Genomic DNA, 19,736 nt, shown 5'->3' on the forward strand with positions numbered 1-19,736 from the left:
AAAATTAATGTCACAATCTATGGACACTAATGATACTTGAATATTGATAAACTAGTAGTATTATTTTATTAAAAGTTATAGTATTTAATTTGTAAATACATCTAATAAATTGATGGAATTGCCCTTCAAGACAATGGTGGTATTTCAATCTGTAAAAGCTTTAAAATAGTGAAAAAGTATTCGCTTGATATTAACTCGCAATTGACGGGCTTCAAATAATATTTTCAAAGTTTACAAATCTAAAATGATAGTTTGACAAAATTGGCCGACCATAAAATATATCCCCTCTATTTTTATTAATTACCTAAGTTTCACCTTTGATAGAAAATGACAACAAAACAAATTTTCCTAAAGTCAAACCAAATAAGTACTATAAATTTTGATTAGATTCTTGATTTTTCAATATTTTGCGCCCATAAAATATGTCTTATATTAAGTTATCTTAACTCATACTACTGTAAAAGAAATTAGAAAATTGTCTAATTTCTTGAATTTTCATTTTTTTCCCGAGTTAAAATTTCTAGTGTATTTTCCAAATCTATAAAATAGTGTGTATAAACATCGTCACCTCCAATCAGAAATCAGAATCGACTGAAACTTGAAGAAGGAAATTCACTCACAATCTTTGATTTGTGAATTCACACACACTGCGGTGCTGAAATCTCAGCAAAAATGTCAGCTCTCTCCAATTCTGTTGTGATTTCGGAACGCCCTCTTCTCCATCTCTCGTCCGGTAAATCTTCTGATTTATTTCGTTTCGTATCTTTCTTTTTAAAAAAATTTCCTAATGCTGGAATTGAATACATGGATCTTTTCATTTATTTTACTGTTGTTTGAGTAATTGCTTTTATCAATTTTTTATAGGCTCCATTGTTTCTTCATAATGCGATAATTAAACTCTGTGATAGTTTTCTGGAAATAGGATTTTTGTTTAGATCTGGAGATAGAAGAGGACCGCTTGATTAATTTGGGGATTTTGAATATTGTTGCTGACATTAATTGAAAAGGAAACAACTCTTGATTAGTTAATTATTTTAGGCTTCTCTTCATTTGTCAAATTTGAGGGGTTTCATTTTCATTTATTTCGTTTTTATGTAGAATCTTAGCTCGTTTGTGTTGGAATATCGTCTCGATTTTGATGCTTCTAGTATAAATTTAGCGTTAATTTTGAGTTATAAGATTGATCTTGGTTATTTTATGATTATGTATATACTCTTCAGATGGAAAAAGTTAGCCACATTTTATGCTATGAAGTTTCTCGAGTTCTGCTATGAAATTTGCCCTACATTCTATTTAAATTTCCGAATTTATTTGGCACTAATGATCTACAGCTGATGGCATCTTGTCATATGCAACTGTGTATTTATTACGTATCTCCTAATTTTGTTCGTATTCTTAGGTTCGTCTCTTAAATCAGCAGATGGATTAGGGTCCTCCAAGTTGTCCTTCAGCGTAAACAGCACTAGAAAACCGAGCAGCCTGAGTAAAGCACTCACAGTCAAAGCCAGTTACAGGTATTGTCTTCACGTTTGATTTGCAGTTCCGTGAGCTTTAGGTGCTAGCAAGCTGTCCTGTTTTTTTTCCAAATATGTTTAGTTTCTTATCAAGATTTAAATGAAAATGTGATGAATAATATATAATGCATATATATGCTAGTAATATAATTGAGTTTCAGTATGGGAAGCTATCTAAAAGTGCCGTTGGGATTTTGCATTTGATGTAGTGACGATGGAAGATCAAGCAACGGAAGTGCCTTTATTAGCGGATTTGTTCTAGGGGGATTGATCGTTGGAACACTTGGTTGCATCTACGCACCTAAGGTACGTCTGATATGATCAATCAGTATTAATCTGATTTGTAGTATCAAATTATCAGTACGTGTTTTCTGCTGCACTGATTTTGTTTCCTGCGCAATGCACTCATAGCTGATGTCGGACTGGGCTTTTCTTTGGCTCACAGATCAGCAAGGCTTTAATTGGCACTGAGAAGAATGAATTGATGAAAAAACTGCCCAAATTCCTCTACGATGAAGAGAAGGCTTTGGAGGTAAGCAGCTCTTTTAGTTGTAACGACGCCAATTATATATTATCACATCCCATTTAGATACTTACTAGTTTGGATCATAAATAAACACAAATAAATACCGCCCTGGTCTCGACTGAAGGTAAAAACGATTTTAAAATGCTCCAGCATAATATATTAAATAAAGAAAGGATAGCTCTATCTAAACTCTTTTACTGGCTTCCGGTGGTCAATCTTAGTATAGGCTTCTTATTCTTTTCTGCATTTATGACTATTTCCTTACGTATAACTTTATCCACAGAAACAACGGAAGAAACTGTCTGAGAAGATCGAACAACTCAACTCAGCTATAGATAACGTGTCGACTCAATTGAGGACAGAAGAACCCCCTACTGAGGAGGAAGCTTTGAGTGTAGAGGATGACATAGAGGCTCTCGTTTAAACCATGTCAGTCGTCTCAAAAACCGGACCTCCTGCTCGTTTCTTGCATAAGCCGCCCCTCGTTTTGGAATATACACTCATGTTTATTTGTGCTTCAAGACTAGTTTACGCGAGATGTTAGGTTGAAATCGTTTCTGAAAATCTATGAATTCTGCGAATGCTGAGATCATTCATATGTTGGAGATATGAAATAATAACTTTTACTTATTCATTTTCCTCATTTGCTGCATTTTTCCATTTGCAGATATCTGAATTCATGATTAAATTGATCAAATTAAAAAAATCCTTGTTTAGGTAATGTCAAATTGGTTGTATAATATAAAAATAGAAATTAAAAAATGAAAAATAAAATGATCAATCTTGTGGTGCAAAATCTAATGGTGGAGAAACAAGGTTGATCCTATCTGATATTAGTCCTCAAACATCAACTTCACAGTCTTCACCACTCTCTACAAATCAATCATAGCCAATAATTTCTTCAAAAAACACCAAAAATTAAAAAAAGATAAAATTTATTTTCATATGTTAAAGCAATATAGTAGTATTACATTTATCTTGAAATTTGCTCCCCTGTAGATTTGAGTTGCTGCAATGGCTTCCCATGCAGCATTGGCATCTTCAAGAATCCCGACGAGCACGAGGCTTCCTTCGAAAACTGCTCATTCTTTCCCTGCTCAATGCTTCTCTAAGGTGAGTTTCTTTCCTTTTCTTGCATCTCTCGTTGCGAATATCTACTGCAGTTGGCAGAAAAAATATTCTAAAGCAGATTTCGACTTATCAATTGTTTCCGGGGATGTCTTTAGAAGCTCGAAGTGGCAGAATTCTCCGGCCTTAGGTCGAGTGGATGTGTGACTTTTTCCAAGAATGCTAGGGAGACTTCATTCTTCGATGTGGTGGCTGCACAACTCACTCCAACGGTACAGATTGATTCATACTGAAACCTACTTTTTGATTGATTCATATGCAAATTTTCAAAAATAAAAATTATGTGTCTGTTTAAGATTCATCTTTGTTAAGAGGGTCGATGTAAATGATGAAGCATGACACAAAAATCTTTGAACGAAAGGTAACACATTTGCCGTGCAAGATTAGGTGGCAGGATCCACACCCGTTAAGGGAGAGACCGTTGCCAAATTGAAGGTCGCGATAAATGGTTTTGGGCGCATTGGGAGGAACTTCCTCCGCTGCTGGCATGGCCGGAAGGACTCACCACTCGAGGTGGTGGTTGTGAACGACAGTGGCGGTGTCAAGAACGTAAGTCTGACAATCAAATCTCACATACTCACAAAAAATTCCCACCCTTGATATTCAACTGATTTTCATCTCAACATTAGGCTTCCCACTTGCTGAAGTACGACTCCATGCTCGGCACCTTCAAGGCAGATGTCAAGATAGTAGACAACGAGACCATCAGCGTAGACGGGAAGCCCATCAAAGTCGTTGCCAACAGGGACCCTCTCAAGCTTCCTTGGGCTGAACTTGGCATTGACATTGTCATTGAGGTAGAGTGTTCTTAACCAGCTCGATTGGCCAAGATTAGACGGACTATACTGAGAAATCACGAATGCAGGGGACCGGTGTTTTTGTGGATGGTCCGGGAGCTGGCAAGCACATCCAAGCCGGAGCCAAGAAGGTTATCATCACTGCTCCTGCTAAAGGGGCCGATATTCCAACCTACGTCGTTGGTGTGAACGAACAAGACTACTCTCATGAAGTCGCTAACATTATAAGGTATGTATAATCGAGCCATCTCTTGTCCGATCTATGTAAGAATCTTATGAATCATGTGTGATTCGACGTGTTTCCAGCAATGCTTCCTGCACTACCAACTGTTTGGCTCCTTTTGTGAAGATATTGGATGAAGAATTTGGTAAGATCGAATTTTAAGAGTAGAAACTTCTTTTTGTTGATTAATTCAAAAAATTATGGGAAAATTTTCTTTGAATTTGCAGGCATTGTAAAGGGAACTATGACAACTACACACTCTTACACTGGTGATCAGGTATGACTAATTCTACATGTTCGCTGTTAAAAAACTCGAACGCTTAATCCTCGCGTTAATTTGTGATCGTTATCCCCTCAACGGTTCGGATTATTGGTTGTATAGTGTTAGGCCTTGGAACCATTTGATCATGTATCTCATTTTCATCCCCCTGATTTTTTCCGTTTTGGGTTTTTTCGCGTTAAATCTTGGTGTCATCTTGCGAGGTTTATTTCTTATTTTTGTGCATGAATCCTTTAGAGGCTTCTAGATGCTTCGCACCGTGACTTGAGGAGGGCGAGAGCCGCAGCGTTGAACATCGTGCCGACAAGCACAGGCGCGGCCAAGGCCGTGTCCCTTGTCCTGCCTCAGCTGAAGGGCAAGCTGAACGGCATTGCCCTCCGCGTGCCGACGCCTAACGTCTCGGTTGTGGACCTCGTCGTGAACACCGCGAAGAAGGGGATGTCGGCGGAGGACGTGAACGCCGCATTCAGGAAGGCGGCCGAGGGGCCGTTGGCGGGCGTGCTGGACGTATGCGACGTCCCTCTCGTCTCCGTGGACTTCCGGTGCAGCGATGTCTCGTCGACCATCGACTCGTCGCTGACCATGGTGATGGGGGACGACATGGTGAAGGTTGTCGCGTGGTACGACAACGAGTGGGGTTACAGGTACGGACGAGTGTACGATTTTAAGGTTTAGGATTTAGGATCGCGTGCAACGTGTCTTATGATTGTTTTTTACGGACTTTTTGCAGCCAACGAGTGGTCGATTTGGCGCATCTGGTGGCGGCGAAATGGCCCGGGGATTCGACACAAGGGAGCGGTGATCCATTGGAGGACTACTGCAAGACCAACCCTGCAGAGGAGGAATGCAAGGTCTATGAAGCTTAGTTTTTTTGGTTATGATTACTTCACCTCAAATTCTTCGGTTATATTTTCATCTTCACATCTTATTTTTCACTTAAAATTATGTGACATGAAAGTGTAATAGAAATTTGTTTGAGTTGTTGAAGATTTCTCAGTTTACTAACAAGACGAATCCGAGCATGTTCGCAGGTCCGACGGACCGAGCACCATAAAGCTTGAGTTTGGCTCGTTTACCATTGAATCGAGCTCTGAACCAACTTTTTTATATTTAGTAAATGTGAAATCTTTGATATGGATCACAAATTCAAATACTTTGAGCACGTTATTTTTATTTTCTGATATAATTTCATTTCAGAAACAGATTATATTTTCTAATATAATTACCTATATGAATTTTATTCTATGAATTTTTTTATATATTTTGTGAAAAAAATATATAATTTATTTTTTCTGTAATTATTTGACTAATTCATAGTAATATATGGATCAAAATATTTTTTTTGACAAATGAGAGACTAAAATAAACTTTAGTCATTAAATTAATTAATTTAATTGCTGACCGTCAACGGAACTAATAAAATTTGACCATTTTATATTGTATGAGGCCAAAAACTACCAGTCAATGTCACTTTTTAATATTGATCAACTTTTAGATATAATATCAGATTTTTTTTTATCGTAAAGAAGGGAATGCTTCTAAGCACTACCTCTATATTAAAGAAAATGGTTTGATATAGTATTTTTTTAACCTAAAAAAATAAAAAGATTCATTTTATAGCTTTGCTTTATTAACTCCATCCTTTTGCAGTTATATTTTAGTGGCAAACTACTCAACCGTCCGTACTTTTTTTATCAATAAAATAGAATAATTACAGTTTTCACTTTTCACCATTGATCAAAAAGAAAAGAAAATGGTTTGATATTTTTTAGCCTAGTAAAAAATATTATTTTTTGTTTTGCTTTATTATATCCATCTTTTGCAGTTATATTTTTGTGGCAAACTACTCGGCCGTTTCATCAAAAGATTAGAACAATTACGGTTTTCATTTTCATAAACAAAAATCCGTTGGTTATTAAATCAAAAACTCCTTCACAAAGCACCAATTCAAAATTTTAAAAATTAAACTTCCTAGACCCTCATAAAATGCAATAAAGTAAATAATATCCCATTTAATCCCAAACAACGTGTCTCTTCAATTTGTATGCCTCTTAACCTATATATACCCTCAAACCCAAAATCAAAATCAAAAATCAAAATCAAAATCATTTACACTATGGCAAGGAACGGTGTGATTGCGGCCGTGTTGGTGGTGGGTCTTATGGCGGCGGCGGCGGCAGTGGCGGAGAGGAGTGGAAGCGCCGCCGCCTATTGCATGGCGGAGTGTTATTTCGATTGTACTCCAATTAAAATATTCAGCGATAGTGAGTGCAAAAGAGATTGTGTCTTTGCATGTGCTAAATATGGTAATGGAAATGGAAAGAAATTGAGGGACCAAGATGATGATTATAAATTCTACCCTTCTTGGATTTAAGTTTTTTTTTTTTTCCTTTTTATGCCACTTTTTTTATAATTGTTGTTTCAGAATTATGTATATACACCATTGCTTGATGTATATTAGATAAATTGTTTACTTAATACTAGAAATTTTCACATTGCAAACGTATCAATATTCTCTAAATATTGTCATCTAAAAGAATAAATTTTCCCGTAGTTTTAGGATGATATGAATTGAATTAATGTGTACTCCACTCTTTAGAGTTTAAAATCTAGTGGACATTTTTTCTCCACTTTTTAGAGTTTAAGATCTAGTGGACTTTTCTTCTACACTATTTAGAGCATCCTTAACCCCATCCCGGATTTGGGCCGCAAGTCCCCTCCACATCATCATTCCCTTAAATTTAGGGTTCCAGGCCACAACTCCATTGACATCGCAGGCCACAACTCGGGCCACAACTCATGGCACAACTATTCATTTGCACTATTCGCAACTACTACCTATTTTACTCGTAAAATAGAATACGTTGAACAATTAAAATCGGAAAAATTCATTGTTCATTCGGAAAATAGAAAATTACAACATTGAAATTTAAAAATTTGAAAAAAAAATTTAAAACATAAGTCAATTGCGGTTCCAAATTTCTTCAATTAGATCCGCTTGGAGGCGTGTGTGTTGATCTTCTTGGCGCATCGCCGCTGAATGGGCCATGACATTGCGCACGTCGGGAGGAACACCTTGCACGGGCGGATCGGTGACAGTGTAGCTACTGCTGGCGCTGGCGAGCGGATCGTCGCTCCAGAAAGTGACGTTTTCTCCCTCGTCCTCAACGATCATGTTATGCATTATGATACATGCATACATGATGTCGGCGATTAGGGGACGGTGCCAACCACGGGCCGCTCCCTTCACTATAGCCCAACGTGATTGGAGGACTCCAAATGCGCGCTCCACATCTTTCCGAGCCGCCTCTTGATTCCGCACAAACAACTTCCTCCTATCCGTAGTCAGACATGTGATGGTCTTCATGAACACGGGCCATCGAGGGTAGATCCCGTCTGCCAGATAGTACCCCATAATGTACCGACGGTGGTTGGCCGTGAACTCTACGGTAGGCGCTCGCCCGGCACACAAGTCGTTGAACAATGGAGACTCGTTCAACACATTGAGGTCGTTGTTCGACCCAGCGACTCCAAAGTAGGCATGCCAGATCCACAACCGTTGGTCGGCAACGGCCTCCAACACAATCGTTGGATATGTGCCCTTGTGCCCGCTAGTGAATGCTCCTCTCCAAGCCATTGGACAATTCTTCCACTGCCAGTGCATACAGTCGATGCTGCCCAGCATCCGCGGGAAGCCGTGGGTCTCCTCGTGCAAACATCGTCGGACGTTGGCTTTCTCAAGTATGTGTCCTTGAATGCTTCGATCACTGCCCGACAGAATTTGGATAGGCAGTCGCGTCCAGTATGCTCGCTCACATGGAGGTATTCATCAAACATATCTGCAGTTGTTCCGTAAGCGAGTTGGCGGAGGGCGGATGTGCATTTCTGCAAAGTCGATATACTTTGCCGCCCGACAGCATCGAAGGTTTGCATAAAGTACGCGTCACGAGCTACAACTGCGTTGACAATGCGCAGGAACACATACCTCCGCATCCGGAACCGGCGACGGAACATCTGATCACTCCATCGAGGATCTGCAGAGAAATAATCCATGAAAAGCCGCAAACCAGCTTGTTCATGTTCTCGGTGGATATACATCCGAGTACGCGGTACCCGGACGTGTTGCTCGTTCCACGCTTGAATAGCAGCTTGATAGCGTTCCACCTCGTTGTTGATTTCTTCTTGGATTGCGGGCATCGCCGTCTCTGACATTCGAGCCATTTGAGCTTTGATTGCTCGTTGACCTTCACGGCGATGAGGCATTTTTCGAATTTTATTGTGAGAATGAGAGAAATGAAGTTGAAGTAATATGAAAATAGATGGAAGAGTGGCATTTATATAAAAAATTTTGAATTTAAAAAAATAAAAAATAAAAAAAATTATGAAGTAGAGTCCCGGTCCGGCCCGAACCCCAAATAATGCCGGGCCGGGACTCTCCGCGGCACGGCCCAACACGTTTAACGCTAGGCCGGGACGGGACTCGGGAGCGGCCCAGGGACGCAACTGCGTCCTCGGGACCGTCCCGGGCCGTGACTCCAATACTTGCAACGCTAAAATCGGGCCGGGACTCGCGAGTTGCGGCCCAGCCCAACAGCGTTAATGATGCTCTTAGAGTTTAAAATCTAGTGGACTTTTTTTCTTTAGTTAATAACTAAATAATGACTTTGGTTAAATTTTAGTTTTATAATTCAAATAATAATTACAATGGTTTAAAAATAATTTTGTTCGCATTTTTCGCTTAATCGTATCTGCATATTTAGGAAAAATTGACATTTTAATGGACATCTGCAATCAACAAAAATAAAGAATCAGTGAAACTGCAATATTAACTTACTCTCATTTTCTATAAAATAAGTCATTATTCAGACTACCCACTTTCAAGAAAAGAGACTGAATTATGATTATTTGCCATTCTTTAATAGCATTTGACTAATTTTTTCATCTCTACAAAACAAATAAAAAATTGATTAGGATTATTGCAGCAAAGAGTGCTTGCTTAGTTGTATAAAATCTTCTCATATTAAAACATCTCCACAAAATGATGATTCTACGTTCTCCTCTCGTGGATTTAAATTTTTTGTTATTATCACAAGTTGATACTCCTATTTACTATTGAAATTGTATACTATGTCCTATTTTCTCTTGTAATTAGATACTCCACTATTTTGCATGCGATATCGTGATTTTCAATGAATTGTAGTATTATGCAATATAAAGCTAAATTAAATGAAGCTAAAATGTAAACAATAGTTCACCGATCGATTTATTATTGTGTTAAATCAGTGTAGGAATTACGTAGTTTAAAACTAATGAGATTTGCAAAATTTAAAATCCGATATGATTCCACTTCTATTTTTCTCATTTTTTAGGCGGCAATATATTTGGTTTTATTTTGACACCAAATTTTCTAAATTAAATCCAATATATTTACATAATATTTTTGCGATCCATTGGCATAGGTTTAGCGGTGGAAAAATGAATTCTAATAAAGAATATAGACTTAATTTATCTTACTTTTAGGTCACTAATACGGCATCGTTTTAATAGGACATCATGGTGATTTTGGAACAGCATCCATATTGACCCAAACTGTGCATTATAGTGCCAAAACACTTTATTTTACGCACTTAATAATACTCCCTTCATCTCCGATTAAGAGTCACATTTTAACCGAACACGAATTTTAAGAAATGTAAAGAAAGTTAGTGGAATGTGAGACCCATTTTCTAATATTGGTTTTATTATAATAAAATGTGAGTGAATTGAATTAGTGGAATGTAGGACCTACTTATCATTTATGATAAAAATGAAGTGTGACTCTTAATTGAGGACGGACTAAAATGAAAAAAATGTGACTCTCAATCAGGACGATGGGAGTAATGTTGTAAATTGTAACTTTTGAGTCTTCAGCTTTCCCTTTAATGCTATAATTAATATAGCAAGCAAAATAGCCATTAATCGAATATTATCAATGGTATTATTACATAACGTTTCCGTAAACATTCCACATTTCCCAAACACGCCCTTTCACGACATAGATTCAGCTCATAATTTTCCTAATCCGTACGAATCGAAAACCTTGGAATCAGGGGAGAAAAATCACACACCCACACTCAAATTTGTGTTCAACAATTTATGATTTGATGATTGATTGAAATCTTATTCAAATGAGGGGCTTATTGATTCCGCTGTTTTTCGTGATCTTGATTTTAGCTGTTGTCGTTAGAGCTTCCTCAAGCTCTGACCCGGATCCGGATTCGGATAATCCGCCGTTGCCGTTGACTGCGTGAGTTCTCTCAATCTAATTACTGTTTTGTGAGGTTTGGGATGAATTTTGAATGAAAATGATTTGACCAAAATTAGGTTTATGTGAATTGGTGATTTGCAGTTCATGCCTAATTTAGACTATTTAGTTTAAGGATTTCTTGTGATTCTGGTTCAATTTATGCTAAATTTTGGGGCTTTTAGGCGGATTAGTGATTATAAGCTGGCTTGGATTCAGAAATGCACTACTTTGCTTACCGAAATGGGATTAGATATGGTTTGGTGGGATGTAACCTTGATTTTGATTTTGAGTTAAAGAGTCATGTATATGATTTAAAGGTTGCTTCTTTGGGCTTTTGATTTCTCTGCGTTGTAAAATTTGTGCTTTTTCTAGATTGAATAGTGAGTCTGTGCTATTCCCATTGCATTTTCTAAGAAAATGAAGCTTGTTTCTTTGGCTTGTTTGCTACCTTCTTTGTGTTGAAAGCTTTCTGATTTTTCTCGATTGGATTGCGAGTAGTGCTTGTATGTTGGAAGGGCTTACTGTTTCAGTTTGATATGGCTTGGTCTGTAATTTCATAGATTGAATATTGGGTAGTGGATGAATGTTCGATTAATTGATTATGATCTCCGAAGATACATCAGTTATGGTGAATGTAGTTTCTTATTAAATTCGAGCAAAATGCAGATAACTGTTCCGATTGCAATTTTGTTTTAAAAAAGCATTGGTTTCACTGCTGAAAAATTGTTTCTTCAAAAAATCTGAGCTTATGTAGACATACTAATTTCCGTTTCCTGACCTACTACTTCTCGTGATATATAATCAGCAAACACGAGACAGCAATATTGGCTGCTCCTGATGGAACGGTATATTTAGTGGAGATTGGTTCTGGGAAAATTCTCTGGTCGTTCTCATCTGGCCCGTCAATTTATTCCTCGTATCAACAAATCCCCAACCACGAAGGAGAAAAGCTCAACACATCTTCTGATGGCGATAATTTCTATATAGATTGTGGGGAAGATTGGGAACTCTACTTACATGGAACTGGCCTTAAGAAAGTGGTATGTTCACTGGTCTGAAATATATCGGTGCTGATGCACTTATCAATGTAACATCTCTCGTCTTTGTTTAGTGTTTGTGTGTTATGTATACGAGTATTCGAATTATGGTGTGTCTTACTTTGGGAAATCCTAATGTGTTATTGCAGAAGCTCCCAATGAGTGCTGAAGAATTCGTAAAGCGCACTCCGTTTGTGTCGGCTGGTGGTGGGATTATGCTAGGATCAAAAAAGACTTCTGTTTTCGTCGTGGATGCTAAAACTGGAAAGGTTGTTCGCACTTTAAGGTCAGATAACCTTTCCTCGGGTGAGGATCGTGGTGCTGATGAAACTTCGATTATGACTAGAGCCGACATCGAAAAATGGTTGCCTGCAAGTTCTGTGGATGCCGAGGCCGTTGAGAAGCCGCTTTATCTTACCAGGACTGACTACGCAGTGAAGTATACGTCTGCGAAAACGGGAGAGGTTCTATGGTATCTAATGTTTGCTGACATTGAAGCGTCGTTTCAGTGTGAAGGAATTGAAGATTTCTTGGGGGGGTTTTCGGGAAGAGGGATTGATATGAAGCTGCCAATGCCTTGTCAGACACGGCCTCTAGTCTACCGTATCCGTGACCTGTTAGGTAAGATATATAATGATGATTTTATGACTTAGGATTAGGGAATCCTTATTAGAAGACTTGGATAACTTAGAATCGTATAAAATACTTTCAGATCAAGTATTTTGAGTGCACAAAATCTATGATCGGATAAGACTAAGTTTCCTTAGATGATTGTTCATTCTCTGATCTGTATTTAATCAAAAATCAGCCTAAACCGTCGACAATTAACTGCCAAGGCAGTTAATTAACTAAAACTGATTCCAAACTGTTAATAACTGTTTAAAAACTGTTAAAACAGTTAATTCAAACACTAAAATAAGATAGAACAAGCTTCTAATGAAGCAGCCGAATTGTTTAGAAATTAAAGTGATAAACACTAAAATTCCAACATTCTTCCTTAGAATTAAAGTGCTAATACACTAAAATTCCAACATTCCTCCCCTATTTTAGTGGATTTATAAGCATGATCAAATCAAAAGAACAGAAAACAAAAATTATGCATAAATGAAAATATCACAAGGATTGAATTTCCATTTTAGTATATCAATGTACAAACATTCTAATTATAAGAGTGGTCTAAGACTTGAACTCTTACAATTCCTTTGAATATCAGTCTTAATATACACATAATTATCAAACAATTAATCTAAACCTGACACCTTTATAACAAGTCTAGTGTCCATATCCTTCAACAAACATTTATAAAGCTAAGTCCAGAGCTTTATTGGAACAACTTGGATTCCATGTTTGTATAGGTAGCTTTTCATCTTGTTCTGTCAAAACAATTTGCCAAAAAAACTATTAAGAAGCAAAACTTCAACCTCCTTCAAACTGACAGATTATTACACATACCTTGGATGGTTTGAACATGTGTCTATCTCACATATTTAGGCTTTCCACATTGAATTTCACATCTAATATCAAATTAGAAGGAAATTGGGTATCCCAAACAGATAAGATTAGATGGACTTGAGCCCCACCCCTTTAGCAGATTTGATAACTAAATCTTTAGCCAAGCCTTTGGTTAGATGGTCTGCCAGATTTTGTTGTGTCCCAACAAATTCAACTGAAATGACCCCATGAGTGATCAGCTCCCTAACCATGCTATGTCTGACACCTAAATGTCTAGACTTCCCATTGTAAACTTGGCTATATACTTTAGCCAATGTTGCTGCACTGTCACACCTTATAGAGATAGGTGATATAGGCTTAGGCCATAAAGGAATTTCATAAACCAAATCCCTTAACCATTCTGCCTCCTTTCCAGCAGCGGCTAGTGCTACAAATTCTGACTCCATTGTAGAACTTGTGATGCAAGTTTGCTTCTTAGAAGCCCAAGAGATAGCTCCACCTCCTAGCAAGTAAATCCAACCACTAGTAGAGGAATGATCCTCTGGATTGGCTATCCAACTTGCATCAGAATATCCTTCTAAGATAGAAGGAAAATCTGAGTAACACAAACCATAGTTTATGGTTCCTTTGAGGTACTTAAGTAACCTCCTCACTGCTTGCCAGTGATGAATACTAGGACTATGTGTAAATCTACTTAATCTTCCCACAGCAAAAGCTATGTCAGGCCTAGTACTTATCATTGCATACATTAGGCAACCTATTACTTTAGAGTATTCCAATTGTGAAACTGTTTTTCCTCTATTAGGTAAGAGTTTTACATTAGGATCCATAGGTGTGCTAACTGGAGTACAGTTTCCATAATTGAACCTTTTCAACACTTTCTCAATGTAATGAGATTGTGTGATAGATATTCTGTTAGGAGCCTCTTTTATTATCCTAATTCCCAATATGACTTCAGCCTCACCTAAATCTTTCATTGAGAACTTAGATGATAGGAATTTCTTTGTCTCATCTATCTGGTCTTGACTAGTACCAAACAGAAGCATATCATCTACATAAAGGCAGATAATAATTCCTTTACCAAATTTATCAAACTTAGAATAAACACACTTATCAGCTTGATTCAATAGAAAACCATTTGATAAAACAATATCATCAAACTTTTGATGCCACTGTTTTGGTGCTTGTTTCAAGCCATATAATGATTTGATCAACTTGCACACCTTGTGTTCATTTCCTGGTAAAGAATATCCCTCAGGCTGCTTCATGTAGATTTCCTCATCCAAATCACCATTTAAAAAGGCTGTTTTAACATCCATTTGGTGTATAAGGAGTTTATGAATAGAAGCCATAGCTACTAGCAATCTAATAGTAGATATTCTAGCTACAGGAGCATAAGTATCAAAGTAGTCTATCCCCTCCTTTTGTCTAAATCCTTGAATGACAAGCCTAGCTTTAAACTTGTCTATAGACCCATCAACTTTCATCTTTCTTTTAAAGATCCATCTACACCCCAATGGTTTACAACCAGGGGGCAGATCAGTTAATTCCCAAGTGTTATTTTGGAGTATAGAATCCATTTCATCATCTATAGCCTCTTTCCAGAATGAGACATCTCTAGATGACATGGCTTCTTTGAAAGTCTTAGGATCCTCTTCAATTATAGAACAGTAGGGGTACTGGGATTGTAATTCATCCCTTGATCCTTCAATAAGATGGATTTGAAAGCCTTTATCTAGATTACTTTGATTTCTTGGCCTTACACTCCTTCTAACCCAATGTTGAGTTGAAGGTTCCTCTGATTGATTTTCAGAAATTACTAATCTATTTTTAGAATTAGAAAATAGATCCTTAGGCCTTGTGATAGATGTGAATCTATTTTCATCAAAGATTGCATCTCTTGACTCTATAACAGAGTTCACAGAGACAAATTTGTTAGGTTCTAAGACATAAAACCTATAAGCCTTTGAATGATTTGCATAACCAATGAAAATGCAATCAATTCCCTTTTCACCCAATGTCCTACGCTTGGGATCAGTGAGTTTAACTACTGCTCTGCAGCCCCACACTTTAAGATAGTTTAAGTTTGGAGGTTTTCCAAACCACAACTCATAAGGTGTAGCTTTACTTTTCTTATTTGGAACTCTATTTAATATATAGCAGGCAGTAATCATAGCTTCTCCCCAAAAACCTTCATTTAAACCAGAATATGATAACAAAGAGTTAACCATTTCTTTCAACACTCTGTTCTTTCTTTCAGAGATTCCATTCTGTTGTGGAGTATAAGGGGCTGTTATTTGGTGAATTATTCCCACTGATTCAAAATAACTAGGATCATAGTATTCACCTCCCCTATCAGATCTAAAAATCTTTATAAATTCACTCTTTTGTACCTCAACTTCTGTCTTATATACCTTGAATTTCTCTAAGGCTTCATCCTTAGAACTTAGCAAGTATACATAACAATATCTAGTTGAGTCATCAATAAAAGTAATAACATACTTCTTATTTCCAATTGATGGTGTTGAGTGAAAATCACAGATATCACTATGGATTAATTCCAGTAGTTTAGATTCTCTCACAACATTATTGAAAGGTTGCCTTGTGATCTTAGTTAACATACATGTTTTACATTTATCTTTGCTAACTGTAAAGGCAGGGATTAAGCTATTTTTAGACATCTCAATTAGTCTTTTATAATGCACATGTCCTAACCTTTCATGCCACAAATCAGTAGTTGAAAGTTCATTAGAAGTCATCACATAAGCAGAATTATCAACAAAGCAAGATTCAATATTTAATCTTAACATACCATTGCATAAATAACCAAAACCAACAAATACACCATGTTTAGATAAAATATATTTATTAGCTTCAATAACTTGTTTATAACCTAAGTTATTAATTACAGTGCCACTCATTAGATTCTTTCTAATGGTGGGAACATACAATACATCTACTAAATCCAACTGTTTCCCAGAAGTAAAAGTTAGCCTAACATTTCCTATTCCTTCAATCGATTCACTAGAACCATTCCCCATTCTAATCACTGATCCATCAGTGATCTTCTGCAAGGATGTAAACCATCTCCTATCCTTGCAAACATGGTTTGTAGCTCCAGAATCCACCCACCAAGTGTACTCATCATCCTGTACATAGAATGAACTTGGTGTATCCGAGATATAGTTCTGAATAGAAATATTAGAATTGAATATTTTCATACCTTGAGGTACACTTGGATCCTTAGATCCACTTGGTCCAGATTTTGAACCACTTGTACTTGTACCAGCCTTGAAAACTTTCTTTCCAGACCTACAATCTTTCTTGTAGTGGCCTGGTTTCCCACACTTCCAACAAACAAGTTTTTGTTTCTTATTCTCAGAGGACTCTCCTTGAAACATTTTCCTTTTCCCTTTAAACTTCTGTCCACCTTCCACCATATTAATGGAAGATAGTCCAGCCACACTCTTTTCCTTGTTCTTTTCCATCTCCTGAATCCTTAAGGATTCTTCAATTCTGAGATGAGAACCAAGTTGCACCAAGGAAAGTTCTTCCTTTTGATGCTTTAGAGTATGTTTGAAGTCTTTCCAAGAGGGAGGCAATTTATCAATAACACTAGAAACTGATATGGCTTCATCCATATGCATCTGGTGTTGTTGAAATTGTCCAAGAATCCTTAGTAATTCATTATATTGTTCCATCACAGGTCTAGAATCTAGCATCTTATAATTATTGAAATTACTAACCAAGAATTTCTTACTAGAAGCATCCTCTGCCATGTATTTAGATTCTAGAGAATCCCATAATTCTTTGGAGGATTCAACATTCTGATAAATATCAAAGAGTGAGTCAGTCATACCATTGAGAATATGCCCTCTGCACACATAGTCATCATTCTCCCATTTCAGCCTCCTTCTGGTTTGTTCCAGAGATTCATCTTCAGTCGGTTCTGGCATGGTAGTTGTGAGTACATGAACAACCTTCAGGGTGGTCAGCAAGAAGTGCATCTTCTTTCTCCATCTTCTGAAATCTACTCCTTCAAACTTCTCCAGTTTTGTGAAGTTTGCAGTCATCTCCCTCACTGAATTGGGTCCAGTCATCTTCAAACTACTTGATCTTTGTTAGGTAAGATATATAATGATGATTTTATGACTTAGGATTAGGGAATCCTTATTAGAAGACTTGGATAACTTAGAATCGTATAAAATACTTTCAGATCAAGTATTTTGAGTGCACAAAATCTATGATCGGATAAGACTAAGTTTCCTTAGATGATTGTTCATTCTCTGATCTGTATTTAATCAAAAATCAGCCTAAACCGTCGACAATTAACTGCCAAGGCAGTTAATTAACTAAAACTGATTCCAAACTGTTAATAACTGTTTAAAAACTGTTAAAACAGTTAATTCAAACACTAAAATAAGATAGAACAAGCTTCTAATGAAGCAGCCGAATTGTTTAGAAATTAAAGTGATAAACACTAAAATTCCAACATTCTTCCTTAGAATTAAAGTGCTAATACACTAAAATTCCAACACCTCCTCGAGGCCCTAGAGAACACAGGGAAAGCCGCGTTGGACGGGAAATGGGACGAGAGGATGGAACCTGCCTTCATCAATGACATTGGGCGCTTCCGGCGATACAGGTACGACAGCGTGCGTGATCTGCTGCGCGTGATTCGGAACAAGTTGAATCACTACAGAGAGCTTCCAAGGGAGATTCAATCAATTTTGGGGTCAGTTCCCGAAGGATTCAACACTTATTTCTCAACTAGATTTCCTAAGCTCTTGATTGAGGTGTATCATGTGATTCGTTGTCATTGTGAGAATGAAGAAACATTTGGCAAGTATTTTAGAGGTAGTGGATTCTGACTTAGATCTTGCAATGTAACATTGTTGTAACAAAATTTGTACATGTAATGTAACTAATATAATTAATATGGTATAGGGTTGACAGTTTTGGACATTACATGAAAGCATAACGTGAAAGCATAACGTGAACATGCTGTTAGTGTCAAATCTTATTGTGTTCGTGTTTTTATCGAGTAAAGAAATATAATTTCGTGTATGGTTTCTATCGGGTGTGTGCAACTATTCTCAGTTTACTTTAGTGTTAGTCTCTAAACTTAGATAATTTAGATTGTGTTTGTGTAAAATTAAATTTTTATCAGATCTTTATCGTGTCGTTAATGTGTTTGTGTTTTGTGCGAGTCGTATTTGCGTTAGAATGAAGCGTGCAATGTTTGTGTTCGTGGTCGCTGTAATTGTTTAGTGTGCACGACGAGTTTTAATATAAATTTGATAATTATTGATAGTGGATAATCCATGTTTTAATGTAAATTGGCAAAATAGAAGACGTAGAAAAATTATTTGAAATATTATTTGTGAATAAATAGGAGGGGAAAAAATGAAACGTGATGAGAAACATCAAATAGTAGTGATCATAAATAGAATAATTTTTATGAACGATTAGTAATAGAAAAAAGTGAATATTAATTGTGGATGGAATACAATTATGATGGAACATAATAACTTTATTAATTTTATTTTAATCGATCCAATACAAATTGCTTTGGGATGATATTATATTTATCAACATCGAGAAATACAATTACATGAATGAAGATTAGTGCAGTGGCCTTGCACCTTCGCTCCATCAGTATGTTTTTTGCAGAGTGAATTACATATATCGTTGCTACACACATCACAATTACAAGGAAGTTGGCTCATGCAAACTCTTTTACTTATTTCATTATCAAGATCAGCTGCACCAAAAATGAAAACGAATTAGATTCATAGCTAAGTGTGCGAGTCGAGTTATTATCGAATATCGGGTCAATCTGGCAATAACTCAATTTTATGTATAAGGAAGGCCTAAACCGAATTCGACTTGTAAAGGAAACTCTCAACCAAAACACACTCATTAACAACACGATCCTAATTAACACGATTAAAACCTGATATTATAATTTACACAATAATACCTAATTTTCATACCTGATTTACACGGTCTAAAGAATAAAACTAAATATACAGTACTTATTTTTTTAAAAAAGAATAAAATAATTTATGTAATAATATTATTTTTCAACTGGTTACCCGAACCTATGATCCATAGCCAACCCAAATCCAACCAACAAATTATCGGGTTCCTAACGGATGGTCAAGTGCACTTGACTGAATCCGATTAGGCTTAATCAAAATCCATTAATTTTGTGTGTCGTATCGGGTTTTTGTCGAAACTATCAGCCCTAGAGGGAGTATACTAAAATAGTAGTACTACAAATTTCTAACAATTCATGAGGTCCTTAACGTTATGATAATTGTTTAAAACTTTTCAAAGCTTGAATGCTATTAAGATAATTAGTCTATATATTTTCATTTTCCTATATGTAAAATTTACCTCTACAATGTAGAACCAACGACAGAAGCATAACAATCGTTGCGAATTTGTTCATGATTTGAGAATAAAATATAGTGCTTGTTTATAGTAT

The 19,736-nt window shown here is 36.7% G+C and overlaps 4 protein-coding genes across 5 annotated transcripts; 3 read left to right on the forward strand and 1 right to left on the reverse strand.

Annotated features, from left to right (window-relative positions):
* Positions 1-549: 549 nt before the first annotated feature.
* Positions 550-2,674, forward strand: LOC125222364. Its single transcript, XM_048124911.1, has 5 exons — positions 550-733; positions 1,400-1,514; positions 1,724-1,820; positions 1,960-2,046; positions 2,324-2,674. Exons 1-5 carry the CDS (start codon positions 673-675, stop codon positions 2,462-2,464), a joined length of 501 nt encoding a protein of 166 aa, XP_047980868.1. The 5' UTR covers positions 550-672; the 3' UTR covers positions 2,465-2,674.
* A 279-nt stretch (positions 2,675-2,953) lies between these two features.
* Positions 2,954-5,455, forward strand: LOC125222363 (glyceraldehyde-3-phosphate dehydrogenase B, chloroplastic). Of its 2 annotated transcripts, none has more exons than XM_048124910.1 (9): positions 2,954-3,153; positions 3,270-3,380; positions 3,556-3,717; positions 3,798-3,965; positions 4,034-4,194; positions 4,272-4,333; positions 4,416-4,465; positions 4,706-5,112; positions 5,199-5,455. In XM_048124910.1, exons 1-9 carry the CDS (start codon positions 3,055-3,057, stop codon positions 5,332-5,334), a joined length of 1,356 nt encoding a protein of 451 aa, XP_047980867.1. In that variant the 5' UTR covers positions 2,954-3,054; the 3' UTR covers positions 5,335-5,455. The 2 variants fall into 2 exon arrangements, with proteins under 2 accessions (XP_047980867.1, XP_047980866.1); XM_048124909.1 differs by having other exon boundaries at positions 2,956-3,153; positions 3,267-3,380.
* Positions 5,456-7,430: 1,975 nt separating this feature from the next.
* LOC125220808 lies at positions 7,431-7,883 on the reverse strand. The gene has a single exon (XM_048122942.1). The coding sequence runs from the start codon at positions 7,881-7,883 to the stop codon at positions 7,431-7,433; it is 453 nt and encodes a 150-aa protein (XP_047978899.1).
* Positions 7,884-10,461: 2,578 nt separating this feature from the next.
* On the forward strand, positions 10,462-18,211 carry LOC125220809 (serine/threonine-protein kinase/endoribonuclease IRE1b-like). Its single transcript, XM_048122943.1, has 4 exons — positions 10,462-10,754; positions 11,560-11,794; positions 11,941-12,407; positions 17,757-18,211. The coding sequence occupies exons 1-4, from the start codon at positions 10,636-10,638 to the stop codon at positions 18,112-18,114; spliced, it is 1,179 nt and encodes a 392-aa protein (XP_047978900.1). The 5' UTR covers positions 10,462-10,635; the 3' UTR covers positions 18,115-18,211.
* Positions 18,212-19,736: the final 1,525 nt, after the last annotated feature.

The sequence above is a fragment of the Salvia hispanica genome, chromosome 4 (genome assembly GCF_023119035.1).
Source record: "Salvia hispanica cultivar TCC Black 2014 chromosome 4, UniMelb_Shisp_WGS_1.0, whole genome shotgun sequence".
NCBI classification, from domain to species: domain Eukaryota; kingdom Viridiplantae; phylum Streptophyta; class Magnoliopsida; order Lamiales; family Lamiaceae; genus Salvia; species Salvia hispanica.

Bases quoted from the DNA above. Each gene is read 5' to 3' on its own strand.
- LOC125222364 (XM_048124911.1), top strand. From the start codon at position 673: ATGTCAGCTCTCTCCAATTCTGTTGTGATTTCGGAACGCCCTCTTCTC. The intron at 1,515-1,723 runs GTATTGTCTTCA...CATTTGATGTAG, and splicing joins ACAGTCAAAGCCAGTTACAG to TGACGATGGAAGATCAAGCA. The intron at 2,047-2,323 runs GTAAGCAGCTCT...CTTTATCCACAG, and splicing joins ATGAAGAGAAGGCTTTGGAG to AAACAACGGAAGAAACTGTC.
- LOC125222363 (XM_048124909.1), top strand. From the start codon at position 3,055: ATGGCTTCCCATGCAGCATTGGCATCTTCAAGAATCCCGACGAGCACG. The intron at 3,154-3,266 runs GTGAGTTTCTTT...GGATGTCTTTAG, and splicing joins CTGCTCAATGCTTCTCTAAG to AAGCTCGAAGTGGCAGAATT. The intron at 5,113-5,198 runs GTACGGACGAGT...GACTTTTTGCAG, and splicing joins GACAACGAGTGGGGTTACAG to CCAACGAGTGGTCGATTTGG.
- LOC125220808 (XM_048122942.1), bottom strand. From the start codon at position 7,883: ATGGGGTACTATCTGGCAGACGGGATCTACCCTCGATGGCCCGTGTTC.
- LOC125220809 (XM_048122943.1), top strand. From the start codon at position 10,636: ATGAGGGGCTTATTGATTCCGCTGTTTTTCGTGATCTTGATTTTAGCT. The intron at 10,755-11,559 runs GTGAGTTCTCTC...ATATATAATCAG, and splicing joins CCGCCGTTGCCGTTGACTGC to CAAACACGAGACAGCAATAT. The intron at 12,408-17,756 runs GTTAGGTAAGAT...TTAGAATTAAAG, and splicing joins GTCTACCGTATCCGTGACCT to TGCTAATACACTAAAATTCC.